At 39.4% G+C, this 22,147-nt stretch overlaps 1 protein-coding gene across 3 annotated transcripts; it reads left to right on the top strand.

The window, feature by feature from the left end:
* Positions 1-774: 774 nt before the first annotated feature.
* Positions 775-21,460, top strand: LOC143860896 (serine/threonine-protein kinase GRIK2-like). Of its 3 annotated transcripts, none has more exons than XM_077371744.1 (13): positions 775-1,231; positions 1,424-1,581; positions 2,079-2,439; positions 4,180-4,254; positions 4,331-4,375; positions 4,936-5,010; positions 6,065-6,152; positions 6,257-6,381; positions 9,724-9,819; positions 20,276-20,342; positions 20,443-20,561; positions 20,670-20,748; positions 20,843-21,460. In XM_077371744.1, the coding sequence occupies exons 3-13, from the start codon at positions 2,113-2,115 to the stop codon at positions 20,956-20,958; spliced, it is 1,212 nt and encodes a 403-aa protein (XP_077227859.1). In that variant the 5' UTR covers positions 775-1,231; positions 1,424-1,581; positions 2,079-2,112; the 3' UTR covers positions 20,959-21,460. The 3 variants fall into 3 exon arrangements, with proteins under 3 accessions (XP_077227859.1, XP_077227860.1, XP_077227858.1); XM_077371745.1 differs by having other exon boundaries at positions 777-1,231; positions 2,015-2,439; positions 20,446-20,561; XM_077371743.1 differs by having other exon boundaries at positions 777-1,231; positions 2,015-2,439.
* Positions 21,461-22,147: the final 687 nt, after the last annotated feature.

Genomic DNA, 22,147 nt, shown 5'->3' with positions numbered 1-22,147 from the left:
TATTCTTTGTTTCTATCTTCATCTTCAGATTCCTATCTAATAAAAATACAAAATTGAGACTTCTTCACAATATTTTAGAAAAAAAATTCAAATGAAATTCTGAAACTCTATCAAGGAAAACAGAAGAAAATAGAAGAATTCCCAAATGTTTAGTAGTTGAGGAAGAGCCAAAGAATAGTGAGGTTTAGCTAGAAGATGATAGACCTCCTAGATCACAGTAAACACAGTTTTACCTGAATATGGGACCGACTCTTCGGATCATGGGCCTAACCCCAACTTACCCATAAAAAAAAAAGAAAACGCTATCAATATCCTAATTTCTAAATATAATTTTATGATTTGTAATAGATTATGGAGCAATGATAGATACAAGGGAGCCCTTCCATAGTGTAAACAGAGCAGTCAATAGTGTAAACAGAGCAGTCATAAATAGACTAGATGGGGGTGGCCCAGGGATAAAAAGGGACGAATATATTACTTTCCCTAAGTCCCAGCTGCATAATATGAACATCCACCCGTTGATTCGCCTTGATCGAGTCGGTATATATTGGGTCACAAATCACAATGCATAGACTGGATTGGTGTGGCCCACCTAATCAATCAGCGTATAGATGGCCCCACATCATATTTCCCAAAAGTTGGTTTTTCCTGTAGGATAATTCGCACCCCTGTAACGTGAATCATGTGGGAGAACGCTTTTTTCACGTTCCAGTGGGTGCGAATTATCCCAAAGTGGGTGCGAATTTACCATCTCCCTTTTCTTTCCAGCCGTGTTCCTTTCCATGCATTTGGGGTCACACGCAGTACAAAACAACCGAGCGCTCTTTTGCTTCTCCCTCTTTCTTCATTTCGCCTCCATCTTTTCATTTTTGTTTGCAAATCTAAATCTAAATCTTCTTTCCATTTCCCCCTTTGATTTCTTCTTCCGATATATTGTCCTGATTCTCGATCCGTTCCAAAGATCAAAGATTCTAGGGTTTCGGATCTTCTTCAGCTATTTGTGACTTCAATTAGGGTTTCGATATTTCTTCTTCCATCGATGGCGATTCGTCTCCCGTTTTTTAATACGTAATGATTTTCTTTTCCCGCTCGTGTAATCGAAGCTAGGGTTTTCGAGATCCAATCTTGCCTATAAAATTGGAGTTAGGGTTTCGTATCCATAATGCATTACGACTTTCGTTCATGAAATTGGATTGACTTTTCCCTCCCTTTTCCTATGTTACGAATTGAGGTAGGTTTTCAACATTTATATTTATTGTTATGAATACGCGTGCTTTGGAAAATTCATTATCTTTGATTCTTGATGGCGTATGAATGACCTGTGGCCATTTGTCTGGTTTGCAAATTGTATGAATCTTGGTTTTGTTTATTACTTTATTTTATGGTTGGCTTATTGTTTTTTATTTTTCTATTGATGGAAAAGGTCAAGATACTGTTCTTATTTTTTCAAGATGGTTGTGAGGATGAGCTGCATTGATTTCATCAGTTGCTTCATTTCATTGTGTGAATGGCATCCTCTAGGATAACGAAGTCGAGCTGGGCCTGATGCCCTTTGATTCTCTGTTCTTGTTCAGTTGCCAGGTATTTGTAGTTCTCACCTCTCTTTGTTGTTTTCCTGATAGTGTTTTGATTGAGAAATGGCAAAATTCGTTCATTGGAATCAGATATAATTTGGCACTCACAATTGGTTGTCATAATCGGATTGGGGGGGTGGCAATCGGTTGTCATAATCCCAAACGAACAGGGCCTTCCAACTTGGAAGTAACACAAGTTTGAAATACTCAGAACTATAATTCCCAGTATTGGTTGGGTTCACTATGCATTCGGTTATTGAATTTGGCCGTATTGTACATTGGGGTGAAACTCTTTTAGTTATAAAGGAAAAAACTAAACTTTAATCTTGGGTGCTACTAATAATTTCTTTTCTGTAGTTCTTTTGATCGCTTTTTCCATTTTTGTCGTGCATAGTTTGATATCGTGTTTAATACTTTAATGTTTGTCACCCGCAATGCAGGAATTGGGATCTCTGTTGTGTTCTCCAAGTCAAAGAATTCATTTGTGTTATTGTCTTGCTACAGATTCTATTTATATCTCCACCTACCCAAAGTTCTTATGTTTGGGAAGAGTTTTTCTATCTTGAGTTTGATGGATATGGGTTGCTGTAGCTGCTTTGGGTTCTTGCGGAAACCCCAGAGACCATTGAGGTCTATTCACGCTCCTGGTGCTCGTTTATCCCGGGAGTTCTTGTTGCCAGATAGTCTGGAGGATGTGGATGGAAGCTTTTATAATGGCGAAGCTACTAGTTCTTTCTGTGGAGTTGATGTCGAGTTGCAACCCCAGAGTAAAGGTGCTGATGAGATTCTGTCATTCCGAATCGAAAGTGGTACAATATGCAGGGAAATTCCTGTTAAGGAAACTCGGCGTGTTACTCGCACAGAGGTAAACAAAGAAATTTACCAAAACCTCTCTGTTGGGGTTAGGGACTGCAAGGCATTTTTGAGTGAATGTAAACATTAATGCTTTTTTTTTTGTGATATATAAACTTGTATTCAAGAGGATGTGATAGGAATGGATGAATAACTGATAGAATCTTACAGTTATCCTTCATCTATCCCTTGTCTTTTCCATGTTATACTCTTGAAGAGTTTGATGTAGTCTATTTCTTATACGAGAAATAAGGTTTTAAGAAGCATTATTTCTTCAAATTGTCGTATTGATGATGCCATACGTGCAGGTTGTAGTGTCATGTACAAGATGTTACTCAAATGTGTTATGAGTGTGGATGAAGCAGTATTTTAGTTGTATCATTCTATCAGCCTTTTCATCCTAAGCCAATTTACACTTTTTTTTAAAGACAGAATAGAAAATTCCTAAGCAACTGGTTTGGGACAAAGGCTTAGTCGAGTTGAGTTGAGAATAGAAAATTCATTAATTGAATGAAGCAACTGGTTTGGGACAAAGGCTTAGTCGAGTTGAGTTGAGAATAGAAAATTCATTAATTGAATGAGAAACACAGCAACATCAAGATGATCGAGCTGGTCAATGTGGACACGAAATGGAAAAGACAGTTACAATTAATAGTATTTTTAGCTAAAAGAAATTGATCACTAATAGTAATAGCCAATGGGAGCCTATTGAAACCACTCCTGCAAGGGAGTCTTCCTCAATGCCCTGGAATTTGTATCCAACATACTCATAAGAAATGGGGAGTTCTGTCGCAATGTGCAGAGCCTCTAACACATCACCCAATCTTCATGGGAAACCCTCAGATGCATCTACTTAATCGCGTTTGATGAGTCTCCTCTATAATCAACAAGCTTATAAATGATATGACATTTATCCCCAATCCTTGTCTTACAGCGAGAATCTCCACATAAATAGCATCATTAACTTGGACCTGGCCTGAGAACTTCTATATACCACACCATGATGATCTCTAATAATGCCTAGTATACCCTTGCATGCCAAAATTGCCTATGCTTGAACCATCAGCATTTAGTTTGAGAGCCCATGGATAAGGTGGAATCATCTATTAACTATTTTTCTTTTCTGAATTTTTGCATAAATGTAATAGCCGTATATTATTCTTATCTCTTGGGTTGCTATTCCTTGAAAAGGTTTAGTCACAACTGCCCATTGAGATTCCAAGGATAGTATTGACCACTTTATTTTCCTTTTATGGTCTTTATGCTATTAATTTTGATTATTGAGGGCAAAATCTTCTTTTATCTGTGTATTTTGAGAGTAGTTCTGGGTTTTATGACCTCTTTGTAGGTCCTCATGCTCTGCACCCCTTCCATTTATCAAAGAAAAAAAAGAATATCTCTTACCATTCAAAAAAGAAAGAAAGAAAGAATATCTCTTTCGTTCTGCCAAGGCTGCATAGTTATTGGCAACATATCATGCCTAAAGAGCACTGTCATATGCTTTTTCAACCAATATGAAGAATTTCTTTTGCTACCTGGTTGAAACTCTCTACCTTCAATTGTTTGGGAATTTAGATCACTTTATATCTGAGCATACTGTCCTACTAACCTAAATTACTGGGGTGAATTATGTGGATAATGACTGTGGATAATAATTACTGGGTGAATTTAGATCACTTTATTGCATACTTTTGTTTTTGGTATGTCCAAAATGATGTGGTCAATGACTGTTGATTGCAAACTTCATGTTCAGGATGAGAACGGAAACAAAATGGTTAATGAATATGTTCGGGAGTGTAAGATTGCTTCTGGAAGCTATGGCAAAGTGGTAAGAATGGAGCTGTCACAATAAATTATCTCACTTGAAAGAAATAAACCTTGCGAACTTCTCTTCGATGCAACAGGTTCTCTACAGAAGTACTATAGATGGGAAGCGCTATGCAATTAAGGTAGTTTTTGTATTTCCCAATGTAAAGGCTTGAGTATGGTGTGAGTATACTTATGTTGCTTCCCTTTCTTCTATTATTTTGTTTTGTGTGGTTTGTTTTTTCCCGAGCTTTTACAAAGGTAAGGTCCACCAATGACTGCAAGGTTGACTGACACACACACAGACACGCACACACACCACCAAGAAAAAATGTGATGGCATCTGAGTATATTTCATAAGTACCTCCTTTTGGTTCAGTTATAATGGTCTGCACTTGATATTTCTTAACAATACATTCATTGTAGTATAGACATGACAACCACAATACAAACGACCAGCCTATTTATTTTCCTATCCGAGTTTCGTTTACACTTAGCAGTTTTATTTTTCTCATCAATGGTATTTTCCCTCTTGCACAATTTGCACTCAAATCAATGGAGTCAGAGTACTTCTTTTGGCTCACCATTGTTTATGTGTGTATGCTTTTGTTTATCACTTATATTGTTCCCATGCACCATTGAAATTGCACCAATTTTCTGAGACAACACTCTACTTGTTTTTGAATTGTGTTACTTACTGCAGGCATTTCACAAGTCTCATTTATTGAAGTTGAGAGTTTCACCTTTTGAAACTGCCATGACTGATGTTCTTAGGGAGGTGAGTAGTTTGCTTTCTGCTTTTACATATTTTTTAAGAGATTGCCTGGGATTAGCCTTCGATATCATTCTCGTGCTTTCATTTGATATGACACAGTGCTCCGTAGTGGTAGACAATTTTCTCTTTGCATACTTTGGAGTGAGTATATTTGGTGCCCTTGGATCACATAATTTGACTTTGGGTGGAAGTGGGAATTATATAAGTTGAACGACATTGAATTGTTCAAAAGTTCTGGGTCTACAGTAAGGATATATATAAGATGGGGAAATATATTTGGTGACCGTGTCTATTAAAATGGATTAACTTATACTCTTTCACTTCTTTGAAAAATTATCATACATACTCTCTTTTTAGGGCCAACTCTTATTGGAAAATTGAGCATAAAATCCTTGGGTGATCCCCCCTGTATTGCTTCGCCACAAAATGCACAAACAACCTGACATGCTTTTGCCTCCATTTGTTCATCGTCATCCTTGAAAATTTACACATATCAACAGCATTGAAGCATGGTCCATCGTGAAGAATGGTACACCCTTTCAATGTTTTGTTGCATCCTTAGGATGTGTAGTCTTTGAAGGCACGTGATCCTCCAATCTTCTGACTCTAGCAGGAGAGGATTCCATCCATGGTCAGTAGCCGGAGCTTATGTTCCCTTCACTTTGCACCACAATCTTCATATCCCATGATTTAGATAGGGGTCATCCTGAATCATTAGGATTAAATCATCTGAACGCATTATGGCCATCAGTTGGACCATTTTGTTTCTTGGAGGACGGAGAGGTGGTGCAAACCTGGTAATTTAGGAGCAATAAAAGGGTTCTAATTCAATTATAATAGTAGCATGCAACCCCTAATTAACATAAGCATGACGTGAATAATCAATACAACAAAAGTCTTTATAGAAATATGTCGACTCTTTGACACAAAATATTTGAAACATCTTTGCACAATGCATGATAGAACATCATGTGCAGTAGAGATTCCTTAAATATGTTAATGTTTCATGTTTACAGAATAAGGGCGGAACTTCTCAAATTTCCCCTTTTCTTTGCAGGTTTCAATCATGAAAATGTTGGACCATCCGAACATTGTCAATCTCATTGAGGTGATTGATGATCCAAACACAGATCACTTCTACATGGGTATTTATTGACACTTTCCTTTTAGTAGGTTTTTATTCTTCTCGAGTTGATTATGCCATCCTCTAACCTACGTGTTACAAGTTAAATCTTATTCCTGTGCATAGTTATGGAGTATTTAGAAGGCCAATGGGTATGTGAGGGTTCTGGTCCGCCAGGTGGCATAGGGGAAAATACTTCTAGGAGATACCTGCAGGACATAGTTGCTGGTCTCATGTATCTCCATGCTCACGTAAGTTGTTATTTTAGCGACCTTGTTTATGATGCTATATTTCAGGTTATAATTCTTTCTTTCCATAAGCTATTGCATATTTTCCACTTTTATATGATGCACATGGTTAGTGAGTTCCAAAAGGGATGAGAGTCTTGTTTCTTGTTATGGTTGTACTTCATTTAAGACTTACTCGTTCCTTTTCCTGTTTCTTTCTCTATAGTCCTGCCCCCTGCCCCCCCAGGAACTAATGCATTCTTTCACAGATGCCTAAAATACTTTCTGAGTATGAGTAAAATGTTAAACATCACAGCATTGTTTTTCTTTGGTGGGCGAGCTAGGGTTTGACAAGAGCCCTACAGAGTACTGAAACAGATCATGGAATTGTTTACATCCTAATGTACATTCCACCTAAGGTTTGACAAGACCCCTACCAGTATATTAGACGAGATTGAAAGAATTGCATCAGAATTTTCATTTTCCGATACCATAATTATTTACAAATTTTATTAAGTTTCCGTGGAAAAGAGAGTGCTCTATGCATCTTGCAGAGGTCGTCTGCAGTTTCATTTCCTTTATGCTATACATGGGTACTCTTCCATGATTCTTTTTGTAAAGAATTGTTCCAATAACATTACGTATTATCAATGGGATTAAGAATTATCTCAGTAAACGATGGGCCTTTTGTTTCTTGATTTATAATATGGACGGGAAGAAGTGAGCCATATTCGATCCGGATTTCGTTGTAAATTGTAATTCTCTTGCAAGGCTAGTTGAAGAACTTCAAAAATGGCATTGAGCTCAAGCGTACGATCTCCTCTCTTCTGCAGTTGACTGAGAGTGCAGAAATTGGTGATCCATTGTGTGTGTACACAGTCCCTCCAACGCTTGCCTCTTCTAATGTAAGGGAGGTGTTAGTATTGATTTTGATTTCATCTGTATCAGGTTGGAACCAATTGCAAGTATCAGATTTTGACGTTCTAGCTCTAAGAAATATCCAAGGTTGATCTAATTTGCTGGTTTTTTTTTCTGCCATTAAAAAAAAATTACTGGTTATTTGTCTGCCAACTTCCTTAAGATTGAGGGAGGTGAGGTTTCTGCTCAATGTCCATCAAAATAAGATCCGGAAGAATCTTTTCTTATGGAGTTCCTTCTTTCAAATGTTCTTGAGTTTGTTTCCAGCAATACATGGAAGGAAGAAGCACCGAAGTATAGTTTTTTTTTTTTTTTTAATGATGACAGAAGTAGAGCTTTAGACCAGTGGATATTAGCAGTTCTCTTGAAGAGAGTCTGGAAAACCATTCTGTAGCAAGTAGTAAAGATATGAAATTTCACGTTTTATTTTGGATTTGTCTAGGATTGATTTCCAGATCCAAGCCGTTTAAGCAGCGAAAGAATTGGTGGTCCATATATTCTATGCCAAGCTTCGAGAGGGGACAATACCGTTGATCTGGATACCCATATGGAGTAGACGGTTCTTTATATGCGTTTTTCCAAGAGCTATTTGCGAACCTTTTAACAGTTGTTAAGGAATATTACCTTTGAACCATGTTAGTTTAGTCCAGGAGGTCATCACCAATGAAGCAGGAATCTTCCCCTGTATCGGGGAATCACGATTCGAAATCAGGAATCTCGACGCTTCCCAAAAAATTTGGGAATCATGCTTCCCCAAAATGAAATGGGAATCGTGCTTCCCCAAAAATGGGAACACACTTCCCCGTCGCTTCCCATCATTTTAATTTTATGGGAATCACAAAAATGGGAAACACGCTTCCCGGTCGCGCTTCCCCGGCGCTTCCCTTCGTGCTTCCCCAATACTTCCCCCACCCTTCATGCTTCCCGCCATCTCGGGAGCCTTCGTTTCCTGCTTTGGCAACCTTTGGATGGACACCTCTAACTAGTTCTCGTGCAACTACAATTGGTTCTGCTTGAAGCAATGGTCCAGACACCTGTCTTCTAAGGTTGTCATAGGAAGCTTATATTAGAGGATCTTTTCATGAATTTCAGGAATAATCACGAGTTTGATGTTGGAAGGCTTTAATTCCCATCGTGAATAAAATTTTCCCTTGAATGTCTTTTGGAATCGGCACGTTTTATATTGCTCTTCCCATTGAGCTCTATCAAATAGGCCAACCAGGAAATATTATTATTTCCATTGCGAGTGATATGAAAGATGAACATATCACTCAGCTTCTAATGTTTCATCACTTCAGAGGCTGTATAGAGATAGATTCCTTCTAGATCTAAAAAAAACTCATTTTAAACCCTATAACTAAAAAAAGAACTCTGAAAAACTTATGGAATCATCTCTGAAAAATGTGGGCCCACCGGCCATCTAGAATATGTCTGTAACATCTATGGATCATTCGTGCCGTCGGATCATCGATCTAATACATGCAGATCAAAGAATCTAGTCATCCATCCAGATTAAAGTCATGTGCATGTCTCTGTATCTCTTCTGTCGCTGGTACACTCAGAATCATAAGTCTGGATCCCCATCATAACGGGCTATACTAGTGTACTGATGTCATGATATTTTCTCACCCATGTTTATTTAATGAGAATTTAGATGACTTTTAGGAATAATCTAACTCGATTTCCTGGAGGGCCTGTTTTCATGATTCTATTTCTGTAGTTAGAGGGTTTTGGTTGCAGTTTGTTTTCCACGGAACATTCCTTGAATTAGTTGTTGGGCATTGCTATGGAAAGGGTTGGAATCTTGCAAAGGTTGGCGTGCTCTCTCTTACATAGTTTTCCCTTATACAGTTCTAGTTTGTTTGCTGCATGAACAATTACCTATCTGTCCTACTATATTTTGTTTGATTTTCCTAGATCGGCTGGATACTTCTCTTCTTCCTCCGATGTTGCCTAACTTCAACAGTCCAACTATGAGAAACATTAGCAGCTGGGTAGTAAGTGTCTCTATCAAGTGTGCCGGTTCCCAATGGAAAAATATGTGAGTTGTAACTTGTAACAAGGAACCAAATGGCCTGGACATGACCAGCCACATCCATTGGAGATAAGCGCTTAAATTAGAATGTATATAAAATAATGACAATAATTACAGTATTACACAGTACACACACCGTACTCTGAATCAGATTGGGAACACCTGAAAATTGATACATATTTTGCACAATCATTGATTTAAGGTTTATTTTGGATATTTAAAAACTGCATTTGATATGTTATTATCTTTTCTCTTACATTCTTATGTTAGTTCAGGATTGATATTTGATACAATTTTGGAAATAACATTTTCTTCACTTTTAGTTGAAATGTTGTATTGTGTAGAAGTTTGAATTTTTTACCATTCTGAGCTTGTTAATATGATCATGTCTTGGTTATTTTGCCAACCAACAGAATATTGTACATGGGGACATTAAACCTGATAACCTTCTGGTCACAAGCAGTGGCGCAGTGAAGATAGGAGATTTCAGTGTCAGCCAGGTCTTTGAGGTATGTTAGTTTTCCTGTTCATTTGTTCTTAATTTTCCATGTGAATGCAAGTAGTCTGAGGTGTAAGAGCACGTGCTCCTCAAGCTTCTTTATGTTTTCAGGTATTCACTTATGTTGTCAAAGCATATGACTTCATCATTGATGCATATGCATTTGACTAAAATCTACGAATAAAGTAAACACAATAGCATATGCTTGGAAAGATTACTGTTGAGTCTGTTATGAGGATATACAGATTTTTCCATAAACACGGTGGACAGCTAAACAATATCAATACCCTTAGCTTATTAGAGGAAAGTTTGCATTTGGTTATGATTCTGATTCTGTTTCTTGATTTTAATTCTTTTTCTTCATTGACACGTCCGCCTTAAATGCAAAGAGAACAAAATCCATGGTTATGGATTGTATGATGTTGATTCGGTATTGCTCTTTTATTCCAAAGCTGGTATTCTAACTCTTGTTCGTATCCTGTGTCTCCTGAGTAGGGGCCCTTTTACCCCTCACCTCCTCCCCACGTGCATAATCATCGTCGAAAACACCTTTCATTTCGTCATATAGTTCGTACCGTTTGGCAAAGAAGCGAAGGTGTTTTGGATGTATCTTCAAAAAAGAAATGACATTGTCACGAAATACCATTTAAAAAAGTACCGTATAAATGACACATAGCGATAAACGAAATTCGAATATTACCTTCAGGTAATCATTCTTCACCTCTTCCTCAACCGATATTTTGCAGATGGTTGCATCACAGCCAAAGCCACTGAGGTTAATGATGGAGTTCAGAGTCTTAAAGGTAGTCTTCAGTGTCTTTAAATGGTTCTTGATATGATCTTTTGCAAGGGTCTTGTTCAGGGTGGTAGACAGTTCGTGGGCAACAACATTGTAAGCATCCTCTTTGAAACCGACACCAGTCTTGTGACCCTCGGCTATCTGATGCTTCAGGGCTGCTAAGAGAACCCTACCTGTACTTGTTGCCATCTCGCGTGCAAATTTTTGAAAGTTTTCATATAAAAAATATTCAATCATAGAAGTTGCAGATCCAACAAATCAAGATATTTGTTACATCAATCATACCAAATGATGACAAACATTTTTATCATTCCTTACAACAAATCCCAACAAACATACCAAATGAGTATCTAGCATATCAAAATAGTACAACACAAAGAAACAAAGTCCAGCAAACAACACATCCAAATAGTAAAATCGAACAAACATATCCAACTCTGTCAACATGTCGTTTCCTAACGACGACGACATGCCTGGAAATCATTCCACATCTGATTCATGATTGCAGTTCGAATATTACCACCTTGCCTTACATCCTCGGCCCTGGTCATAGGTGGCACTGGAGGAGGTCCATCATCCTCTTCCTCTTCAGCTGGAGTCGATGCCAGCTCATCGTCAACAACCTGAATGTAGGAATCGTCAGGCATCTCCCTCCTATTGTGGTTGTGGACGCAGCAACAGGCTAACACTATGTCGATCCGCATGTCATATGAGTCCATAGGCCTCGTATTTATTATGTTGAATCGCTTCTTCAGGACATCGAAAGCTCGCTCAATTACATTCCTGGCCGTTGAATGCCTTTGATTATACAACTCGGGTTTTTTAGGTTTGCGCCCTCAAATGTTATTGAGATGGTAACTAATACCTCGGATTGGAGTTATAAAATGGGACAGACATGGGTACCCAAAACTTTCCTACAATCAAACAAGTGATTATACATAAGTTCCGTAACCTACGGAAATCGCATCGATACAAACGGAATAATAACCTGACTATTACCTTTCAAAACAGGAATCGTGTTCGGCTTTGATATAACAGATGCTAACACCCTTGAGTCTGATGCCGACCCCTCCCACCCAGCGAGAACGTAAGTAAACTTTAGGTCAAAGTCGCAAGCGACTAATACGTTAATATCGAGAGGTACTTTTCCAAGAATGTGTGTCCCATCAATTGCACCGATACAATCCTAGAATATGGACATTCAGATGTCAAACATCAGTGCAAACACACCAGTCACTTACAACCTACAGTCGAAATGCATAGCTATCGTAAAGGTACCTTAAAGTAAGGCATAAAATTAGGATTATCAAGGATTGCCCATAGCGTGTCCCTTGATGGAGGTAATATGAACAGGTCTTGCAAAATGAGCACAACATCCAGAACCTTATTAAAATACTTTGAAACAGTTGCCTTTGACAGTCTTATGAATGCCCTAATACTACGATTCCTTTCACTGTGTGCAATTACATGTAAGAAAATCGCCACATGTTCCTCGACAAAACAGTGAATCGTGTCTTCGAGCAAGGTCGTGTTTCTGAAAATGCCCACGAAGGTGTGGAAGCAACGAACATCCATACGAAGAAGAGCAACACAATGGTCCTATGCGCACGTGATACGTCTAACAAAAGTCCTACAGGTTAGGTACCTGCTTTCGTAAGGGGCTCTTGTCATATGTTGCTCAAGATATAGTCGAACCCTAACCGTCAATGCAGTCGTCGCAGAGATTATTAAAGCTGCTGCTCGAAGGATCAACATTCGCCTATCTGCTGGTTGTCGAGGCATGATGGTAGCCTACAAGGACAAACACCCAGATTGAAACCCCCGAAAAAACACAAAACCCTTCAACAATAACCCAATAAAAAACTATCAATAGAATCAAATTATCCATGAAGTGGTGCACGCAAAGAAAAAATAAACATAGAAGCAATAAACTACTTGAACTCTATTATCCATGAAGCGGTGCACTAGAAGCATCTAAATTAATGAGTAGAAGCATCTAAAGCATATGAAACATCTAAATATAAAACAAATCTTAAGCACTAGAATTGTTTGCAAGATCTGAACATATTAAGCATGATGGGGACACCATCATTTGGAGATAAGGTCGACGGGGACACCGTTGCCTGAAGAGAACACTGAATGATATGAAGAACAAACAGCGCGGATGCGAATGAACAACTCACGAAGGACTGACAATAAAGATGACAAGACATCGGATGAAGAACACGAAGAACAGCCCGAACACTCCCCCTCGGGCGAGACTACCTGTGCCCGGGACACAACAACAAGACAAGAGAAAATACAACACTCCCTCAAGAAAAGACAACATAAAGAGGACAACATCAAGAAAAAAAAGAGAGACAACCCAAGAACTACATGACAACCACAAAGGACTACATGGCAACACACAAAGAGCTACTTAGATAACACCCCCCTCAAGTTGAAGGCCGACTTGCCATGAAAAGAAGACAATCAAGTCACAACACCTCTCTTAGACATTTGATCAAACACGTAGTGTGCGCCTTGAAGAAAAATACAAAGGCCATAGAAGACAATGGAAAGAACTACACAAATACAGAGGCCATAAAGGCCAAAAAAGATAGAAAAGAGAAAATAAAGGGAGTTGGAGTTGAGATTGGGTGTTTTGGGTGGGGATTAGGTTAAAGAGAAAGAAGAAATGGGGATTGGGTGGAGATTTAGGATGCTAAAAAGGGATTTGGGAGGAAGATTTCTTCCCAAATGGGAATTCAAAAGAGAAAGAAAGCAAGTAATAAAAAATTTGAAGTTACAGATCTAGGATTTGTGGATGATTCAAAAGAGAAAGAAAGTTAGAAACAGATGGTGGAGACCCAAAAAATGGGTTTACGGTCAACAGAGAAAAAGAGATATATCTGGGTTAGGAAAACCCAAATTGGGTGTGCGCAAATCGATGCATCTGTTTGCAAGTTTTGATATTAAGCATTTCAAAGCATATTAAGCAAATATGCAGCAAGATCGAAACCCATTTGGTAATCGAAACCCCATTTTGCAAGATTGAAACTTCTCATGCAAATTGAAACCGCATTTTGCGTATCAAAACCCCATTTTGCACATTGAAACTTCTCCTACAAATTGAAACCCCATTTTGCAAGATCGAAACCCCATTTGCAAGACCAAGACCCCATTTTGCAAGATCGAAACCCAAATCCCCATTTGCAAGATCGAAACCCCATTTTGCAAATCTAAACTTCTCCCGCAATGATTCATGATCTTGTAAAAGATGCAGATCTGTTGTGGAGAAGAAGAAACCACCAACACAACATGTCACGGAAAAATCAAACCCCCATAGCAACAGATCACGGAAAATTAAACCCCCAACACAGCAGATCTTGAATAATGGGGAAGAAGAAACGTCCAACACAATAGTTGCCGGAGAAATCAAACCACCAACACAACAGATCGCGGAAAAAACCCACCCCCATCACAACAGATCGCGGACAAAAGAGAAAAAAATGCAGGTATGGAGAAGATGAAACGAGACCGTACCTTGAAAAACGGAGGAGAAATATGAGCATCGCCGGTCTTTGGGTGCTCGCCGGAGTGATTACCGTCACCGGAGTGCCCGATGAAGACGAAGAGGAGCGGCTAGGGCTCCTCAGCTGCGTGGGTTGAAAAACATAAGCCCGATAAGTTTTCTCGCGTGTGAGGGAAAGACGCTTTCCTGACTCTTTTTACAGAAATCAACTCGAGCATTTGGCGAGAAAGCAAATTTTCCACGTAATACTTATTACTTTCCCTAGAAAGGAAGAGAACGGCGGGATTTTATATTTCCCGAGAAAATACACTGTAATTTCCTTTCCAGCGCTTTCTTGAGAACGCAAGTGAACGGACCCGAAGGGATCATCATCATTTCCTATTCTGGCCCTGCAGGATTATGTGATGTAAATGAGGCGGAAGTGATGGCTCTGCTATTCGGCTTGCGATGGTATGAGAAAAACAATCATGGGCCGCTGATTGTTGAAGGAGACTCAACTAATGCCATCGCTTGGGTAATGAATGTAATTGCGAACCGTGGCGCATTTCCGATAAAATCGATGGGATTAAGGATCTGATTCGCGTCATCCTACCATTATAGGAAAAGATCCGCGAATTCAATGGCAGATGCACTGGCAAAGGCGGGAGTTGATCTCCATGTCTCGTGTATTGTGACGGGAGAACATACTGGGGAAACATTTTGAATTGTTATTGTAATTTTGATTTTGTTTTGGTGGGTGATGAACCATTGATAGTTATTGTTGTTTGTTTTTGCCGGGGATTGGTTGTCCACATTGTAATCTTAGAGGAAACAGGTCCTGCGCTCGAGCGCAAATAAGCTTATCTGCGTTCGAGTGCAGGAAACATGGTGGGCTCACATTTTTTTGGTGATCCTAAGCATTCATTCTAAAGGCCCCATCATGTATGGGGTGTGTACCAAAAATCAGCTCCATTGGATCAACCTAACCCTTGCATTTGTGGGGTGAAAAAATGGGCAGATTTGTGGACAAACAATATTTGTCCATTTTCTCACTCACAAATGGACACCCTAAGATGATCCGATGGAGCTGAGGTTTGGTACACACCCCATCCATGATGGGGCCTTTCAAACGAATGCTTAGGATCACCCCAAAAAATTTTGAGCCTACCCTTGTTTCCTGCACTCGAGTGCATATAAGCTATCTGAGCTCGAGCGCAGGAACTGTTTACTCATATATATATATATATATATATATATATATATATATATATATATATATAGGAGTTTTAATCAATAAGGTATGGTCTCCCTTGAGGATCCGGGAAGACCAACTTCCCTTAGTAGTCGGCCCTCCCCCTTTATTTTGCGCTGGGATCTTACCAGGAATTCGGGGATCGGATTTTGTATTGGATGGCGACAAAAGCGACTCCACATCCAAATGGTGGGTTGCTGTATTTGGCGATCAGCGACCCTCTGGGAGTTCTGATCCTGTTTTCCGGGGTTGTATATCTGCTAAAGTCCCAGATTCAGCATGGCACGTTTGAGTCTCCTCTGGTCTTGATGGATTGTCTAGATCACCAAACTAAATGACCATCTAGATGGTGATGACAAATCTGTTTTGAGGAAAGCCTTGCATGAGAAGGCCCCCAAATATGGCACTTTTTGTTGGATTCGATCTGTTGAAGGCCTTGGGGTTGTGCTTTGGAGTCTTTGAGGGAGTGGTGAAGATTATCTAGGTTGTGACTTTAGATAATAGGGAGGTAATTAGTTTTTCGGTAGGTAGGCGGCAGTGTTTGAATGGATGGTCCTCACTGAAGTGGATGAATTAGTAGATTTTCTTCCTTTTTTATCTGTTTGGGAGTATGCTCCTGGCTATTCTTAATTGATTCTATGTATGGCAAGCCGGGACGTTCGGGACGTCTGGTCCCCAATGTAACTTCCTTAGTATCAATAAAATTGTCATCTTTCAAAAAAAATTTAAATAAAATAAAATAAATATATATATATATATATATATATATATATATATATATATATAGAGGAATAAGATTGTACGCTCGACCGTACCTAAAGTTAGGTACGGTAGAGTGCCAAATCACATGGGTCCCACATTTTTGGTGAGCATCTAAACAATTCATTTGCAAGGCCCCATCATAGATAGGGTGCATACCAAAAATCAGCTCCATAGGATCATCCTAACCCATCCATTTGTGGAGGCCAAAATGGACAGACAGTGTTTGTCCACAAATCTGCCCATTTTGGTCTCCAGTTTTGGAGGGGTTAGGATGATTCAATGGTGCTGATTTTTGGTATGCACCCTATCTATGATGGGGCCTTGCAAATGAATGGTTTAGATGCCCACCAAATATGGGGGACCCATGTGATTTGGCACTCTACCGTACCTAACTTTAGGTACGGTCGAGCGTACAATCCTTTTCCTCATATATATATATATATATATATATATATATATAGAGAGAGAGAGAGAGAGAGAGAGAGAGAGAGAGAGAGAGAGAGAGAATAGAGTTCCTAAGGTGTCACCTCATATAGCTTATATGAGGTGGCGCTTAAAAACATAAGGGGCCCACTTTGTTTGGGGTAATCCAAACCACTCATTTGAAAGGCCCTTAGATGGATATGGTGCCTACAAAAAATCAGGTCCATAGGATCATCCTTACCCTTCCATTTATGGAGGTAAAAAATGGGCATATTTATGGAGGTTTATACCCATCCATTTCAACCTCCACAAATGGAAGGGTTAGGATGATCCTATGAAGTTGATTTTTTGGGCACACCCTATCTATGTGAGGGCCTATCAAATGAATGCTTTGGATCATCCAAACAAAGTGGGCCCCTTTTGTTTTTAAGCGCCACCTCATATAAGCTATATGAGGTGACACCTTAGGAACTCTATTCTCATATATATATATATATATATATATATATATATATATATATATATATATATATATATATAGCAGAAGAGAAAAGGAGAGAATTATTTGAATTTCTCCCAAAATTCTATGAGAATTACACATTACTTTTTTTGATTTTTTTTAACGAAGGCACCCATTCAACCCACATATTTTCAATCCTACTTCCCTTCTTTATGTTTTTTAACAAAGGCACCCATTAAAGCCACATAATTTCAATCCTACCCCCCCTCCTTTATGCTTTTTTAATTATGGAAACGTCTATAGATTGGAGGGCTAGGATCAGCCTATGGATATGATCTTACGGGCACAAAAATTCACACAAACACCTGAACTCCTCATCTTTGAGGTTACAATGTAAGACTTTAACCCTGCTCTATCCTACTCCCATTCATAACAATGAATCCCCTTTTCTTTTCTTATTTTTTTGAGTGGTTAACAATAAAAACCCTTTACTCGCATAAAAAATGTCCGGATATGCATTGCACAATGGAACATGGCTCAACTACAAATCTTCCCACAATCTTATCCCTCCCCACCCTGTACCCAACCAAAGATTGAATGTCATCCATAACACTGCAAACTGACTGCCACACAACCGAGGCCCTACCATACTCGACTGTTTAACACTCTTGGCCTACTGACCCCGACACTCACCCCTGATGTTGCTCATAATAATCTTCCTCCAAGGAGCTTCCCTTTCAATGTCCATTCTCCAAACCACCTTCCAAGAGAAATCTGTTCTTAATTACATAAATTACCATCATCAAGACCTATGTCTCCTTAGTCTGCATAACCCTCCAATCAAATAGAGGAATTAAATAAGTATGTTTGAGTCTAGAACTCTTTTGAAGAGAGTTGTGCGTGCACGTGCACGTGCGTCTGTTGGTGATGATGTTCTGTTGTAGATACCCAGAACTCTCCAGTAGATAAAGACCAAAACATTTATCGAAGTAGGATTCCAAGCTTTAGGTTGGTTTGTGTGTTCATAGATATTTTTATCATTGGAATGTGCGTGCTTCACATTTTAACTTAATTGCAGGATGATTCAGGGACCGCTAAGCTATCAAGATCCGAGCTTGGCTGATGGAAATTGTTATTTTTTTTCCAAAATTGACATCTGTTGATAATAACAAATATGCAGAAGGTATGGGGACCAGTAGCCCCCCGCCACAATTACATAAAAAAAAACCCAAAACAAAATATCCCAGGTATATACTACCCCAACCTACCAATCCCAGATTGAGAGAAAGAGCGCGGATAACTGATGACTTGATACGCGAAAGACAATAGTCTCTCAAGCAGCACGAGTACTGCATTAATCAGGCCCTATTCCGCCCCCAAATGGTTTGCTCATCCCATCGGAATAAATCCTCCTTCCAAACAACAATAATACCCCCAATGGTTCCGACTGCATCTTTTGAGCACCAAAGACGATTGTTTCGACCCCAAATCTCATAGATAGTATTCTCCACCACCCCCCGAAATTTTGATTCACTAATATCCGAAGTGTCAGGTTTTCTACTATGACAGATTTCCTTTGCCGCCAACTTCTTCCTCTTCGTCCCCAAACCCCTAATATTCCAGAATATGATCTTCATTTGAGAAAACGTGTACCCCTCCCACAATACCCTCTAACCTTCGCACGCCGCAAGGCTTTGTGCTTTCTTTTTCCTTTTCCCGAGTTTTTTTTTTTTTTTTGAAAAGCGACAAATTCCATTAATGGTAAATTAGCATTAGGTACCAATAGTCCCGTCCTGCTTACAAAAGAACCGTTCCTGATGACTCGGAAGATCCTAGGTCCGAATTAAAAAAAGAAGAACAGTAACCTTACAATCCCTTCCCTTCATCAGATCATATGATACCTTGATCCCTCCGAAGTAGGGGTGAGCATTATTCGGTTATAACCGAATAACCGTACCGAACCGAACCGATTTGGTCGGTTCGGTTCGGTTTTTTTCCATTTCGGTTCTATTTCGGTTTCGGTTATCTAAAAAAAATAAAAATCGATTAAACGAAATTATGATAAAAACCATTTTTTTTCCAAAAAAACAGTGCTATATGTGCACTCCATAGGATCATCAAAACCGTCCATTTGATTGATCACAACTTAATTAGGTTGTGTTCAAAAAATCATTTCGATCGGATGATCCTAGCATTCCGATCCAAACCAGGATTTTGCTTTTTTCCCTCTTTTTTTCCCACAATTTGGTTATTCGGTTATAACCGAATTAACCGATTTTTTTTTTTCAGTTTGGTTTGTAAAAGTTTCGGTTGCCGAAATTTGGTAACCGATTTCGGTTCGGTTATAACCGAATAACCACCCCTACTCCGAAGCTCATCACCGTCACCACCCCGCAGGGCTCGACTAAATGGAACATTTTCGAAGCTCGTCCAGTAGGCTTTGAAGATGGTTGGTCGGCAAACCCATGGAAGCAGCATCTGGATTCCTTGATTTATGTTTACCGGCTCGACCCTTGTTTTCGATCTTCATGAAAATCTTTTGGGTGCGAGCGACATCATCCTTGTACAGGATGCCAAGATCGTCACCCATCGCAGACTCTTCAACTTGGCTGCGGAGAAGACAAGATTTTATGTTCTCGTCAAGCTCCTTATCAAAAGTATCATCCAATGGTTTCGATGTAGCCTCCACAGAGGGTGACACTAATCTGCCACTATTTGCTTTGAGATTCCGATCCCACCACCCCCTCCTCATGTTTAGAATCATTCATTTCCTCCATTCTCACCCCACCCGGTGGTCTTACATCTTTTCCCCTCGATCTTGTTGAAACACCCGCCGCGGCCTCAATCTCCACCCCGACCCACGGATTGTGGGCAGAAACACATGTTATATCCAATTTCTTCCATTTTAGAGCTAGATATTCCGCTGCAACCTCATCCCTGTCCCTTGATTTCGTAACCACTCGACATTCATTTAGCGACGATGCGGTACCCGCCTTCCCTAGGCTCGGCGACGCGGGGTCTTTAATTGGCTCCACCGTCTGGATTCGTTGCCATTTGAGAGTGTCTAACAATCGGGAAATTGTTATTTTTAAATGAGCACAAGACAAAAAATTAGCCCACATTTATGATAAAATCTGAAACACGTGCACTGTGGGAACTTTTGAGAAAGACAGGCCAATTTGCTCAAGAACTTTTTATCTGTAAACATGGCTTCCGGAAAATGGTTAGGATAGATGTCAAGGTGGTAATTCTTTGCTCTCCTTCACTTTATCTGCAGGATAGTAATGATGAGCTTCGAAGATCTCCTGGGACTCCTGTTTTCACTGCCCCTGAGTGCTGTTTAGGTGAGGCATCACTCTTAAAGCAAGTTCCAGAAGGCAGAGAATCAGTGCATTAAGACTATCCATGACGGATGACGTGTGATGTTTATTTGAATTTTCTTAGCAGGGCTAACCTACCACGGCAAGGGTGCAGACACGTGGGCTTTGGGTGTTACCTTATACTGTATGGTGCTTGGTCAATACCCTTTTCTTGGAGACACACTACAAGATACTTATGACAAGGTGATGATTGCAATTTGCCACTTTCAAACACTCAATTTTATTGTTTGTTGCCTTTCTTTGAGCTCAGCTTGTCATAGATTAATGTAAACTTGAAACCATCCTCTTCAGATCATCAATAATCCATTCTCTCTCCCAGAGGGCATTGACCCACAGCTGAAGAACTTACTGGAAGGGCTTCTCTGCAAAGGTCGGCGAATTTTCCTTGGAAATTTTCTTAATTTCTGAGAAAGCAATTATCTGATAGTTTTTCTTTTTGTTATGTCAAAATATTCGCGTGATAGATCCAGGGCAGCGGATCCGCTTAGAAACTGTTGCAGCCCATCCGTGGGTGGTCAGTGAAGAAGGGCCAATACCTCAGTACTTGTGTCGGTGCAAGCGCAAAAAGGATGCTGACTAAACTGGTATGTTCTCCATGAGAGGACTATTTTGTACAGTAGAAGAAAGCTAGAGGTTTTGAGGTTGGCAGTGTGATTTGTTGTTTTTTGGTGCATTCATATGCAATTCCAAGATTGGTGTGCCCAGAAACTTTTCGATGATTTTGGGTGTGAGGTGCATAAAAGTTGTCTAAATATTCAGCATGGTGCACATCTCGCCCGTGTTGGCTCTGAATTTGGAGTGTGTCCTGGTTTATTAGATTGATTTTCTATGTTTTGGTTATGTTTTACGATCAGGCGCAAATTAGGTCAGGGAGTTTTAGATCTATATATCACGTTAGAAGAGAGCCCCTCGATCGAAGGACCATGGAGTTGAATTGCTCTCCCCATGGTTGGGAGGCTATTGAATTACTCAGCTCTAACTTGTGTAATACAGGTGAATTGTATAGAATCTGGAAAGCAACACAGTGAAATGAGAGGGAAATGTTTATTTAATTGTGATCAAAATAGCTCCAGTTTTCTCAATTGGAAGAAATGCTTCAACTCGTTTCCTTCATCCTCCTCAGGAATGTGAGGAATTATACAAGATTGATCTCAGCAGAATCTCATGTTCTGTTCCTGCTGGGCACTGGATTCATTTCTCTCCTCTCTTTTTTATTTTGAAGTCTCTTATCTCCATCTCAAGTCGGAATTTCTTCCATTCAGCCTTCAATCCTCTTACTGACAGAGCCCAGGGATTGACAGCTATAAAATGGGTTTTCCAAGATGAGGTGCTCTGCTATTTTTTGTGATGGGATTCCTGGTTTTTGCACCAGACATATATGGGAACCCATATTACAAAAGGGGACCACCCAAAATCTTAAAATCTTGGATTGTAAAATCCCGGATTTAAAAATCTAATTTTTTTCCCATGGAAGATTAATTTTCCACTGTAACTCATTTTTCCATGGAAATCGAAAGTTATCCTTGTTTTCCAAGGAATTATTTACTCTGTTTCCATTATTCAACGGGAATTGATATGATTATGAGGTTCAACTAACTCTTTTCATTTGTAATCAGACAATAGAAAATCCAAAAACAATTAAAGAGCTTTTTTTTTTCCAAACTTTTCTAAGAAAAACCTGCAATCCAAACAGTGCCAATAATGACCAAGAAAAAACAAATAAAAAGGGTTGGAAATATCTTTCCAACTTCTGCAAAAATGTCTTTCCA

The sequence above is a fragment of the Tasmannia lanceolata genome, unplaced genomic scaffold (assembly GCF_043159265.1).
Source record: "Tasmannia lanceolata isolate RefF3 unplaced genomic scaffold, GAP_Taslan_0.1 ptg000037l, whole genome shotgun sequence".
NCBI classification, from domain to species: domain Eukaryota; kingdom Viridiplantae; phylum Streptophyta; class Magnoliopsida; order Canellales; family Winteraceae; genus Tasmannia; species Tasmannia lanceolata.
This window is presented reverse-complemented; position numbering and strand designations above follow the sequence as displayed.

Excerpts from the sequence above, each read along its gene's own strand:
- LOC143860896 (XM_077371744.1), top strand. The coding sequence starts at position 2,113 with ATGTTTGGGAAGAGTTTTTCTATCTTGAGTTTGATGGATATGGGTTGC. Across the intron at positions 4,255-4,330 it reads CTGGAAGCTATGGCAAAGTG|GTTCTCTACAGAAGTACTAT; the intron begins GTAAGAATGGAG and ends TCGATGCAACAG. Across the intron at positions 4,376-4,935 it reads GGAAGCGCTATGCAATTAAG|GCATTTCACAAGTCTCATTT; the intron begins GTAGTTTTTGTA and ends TACTTACTGCAG.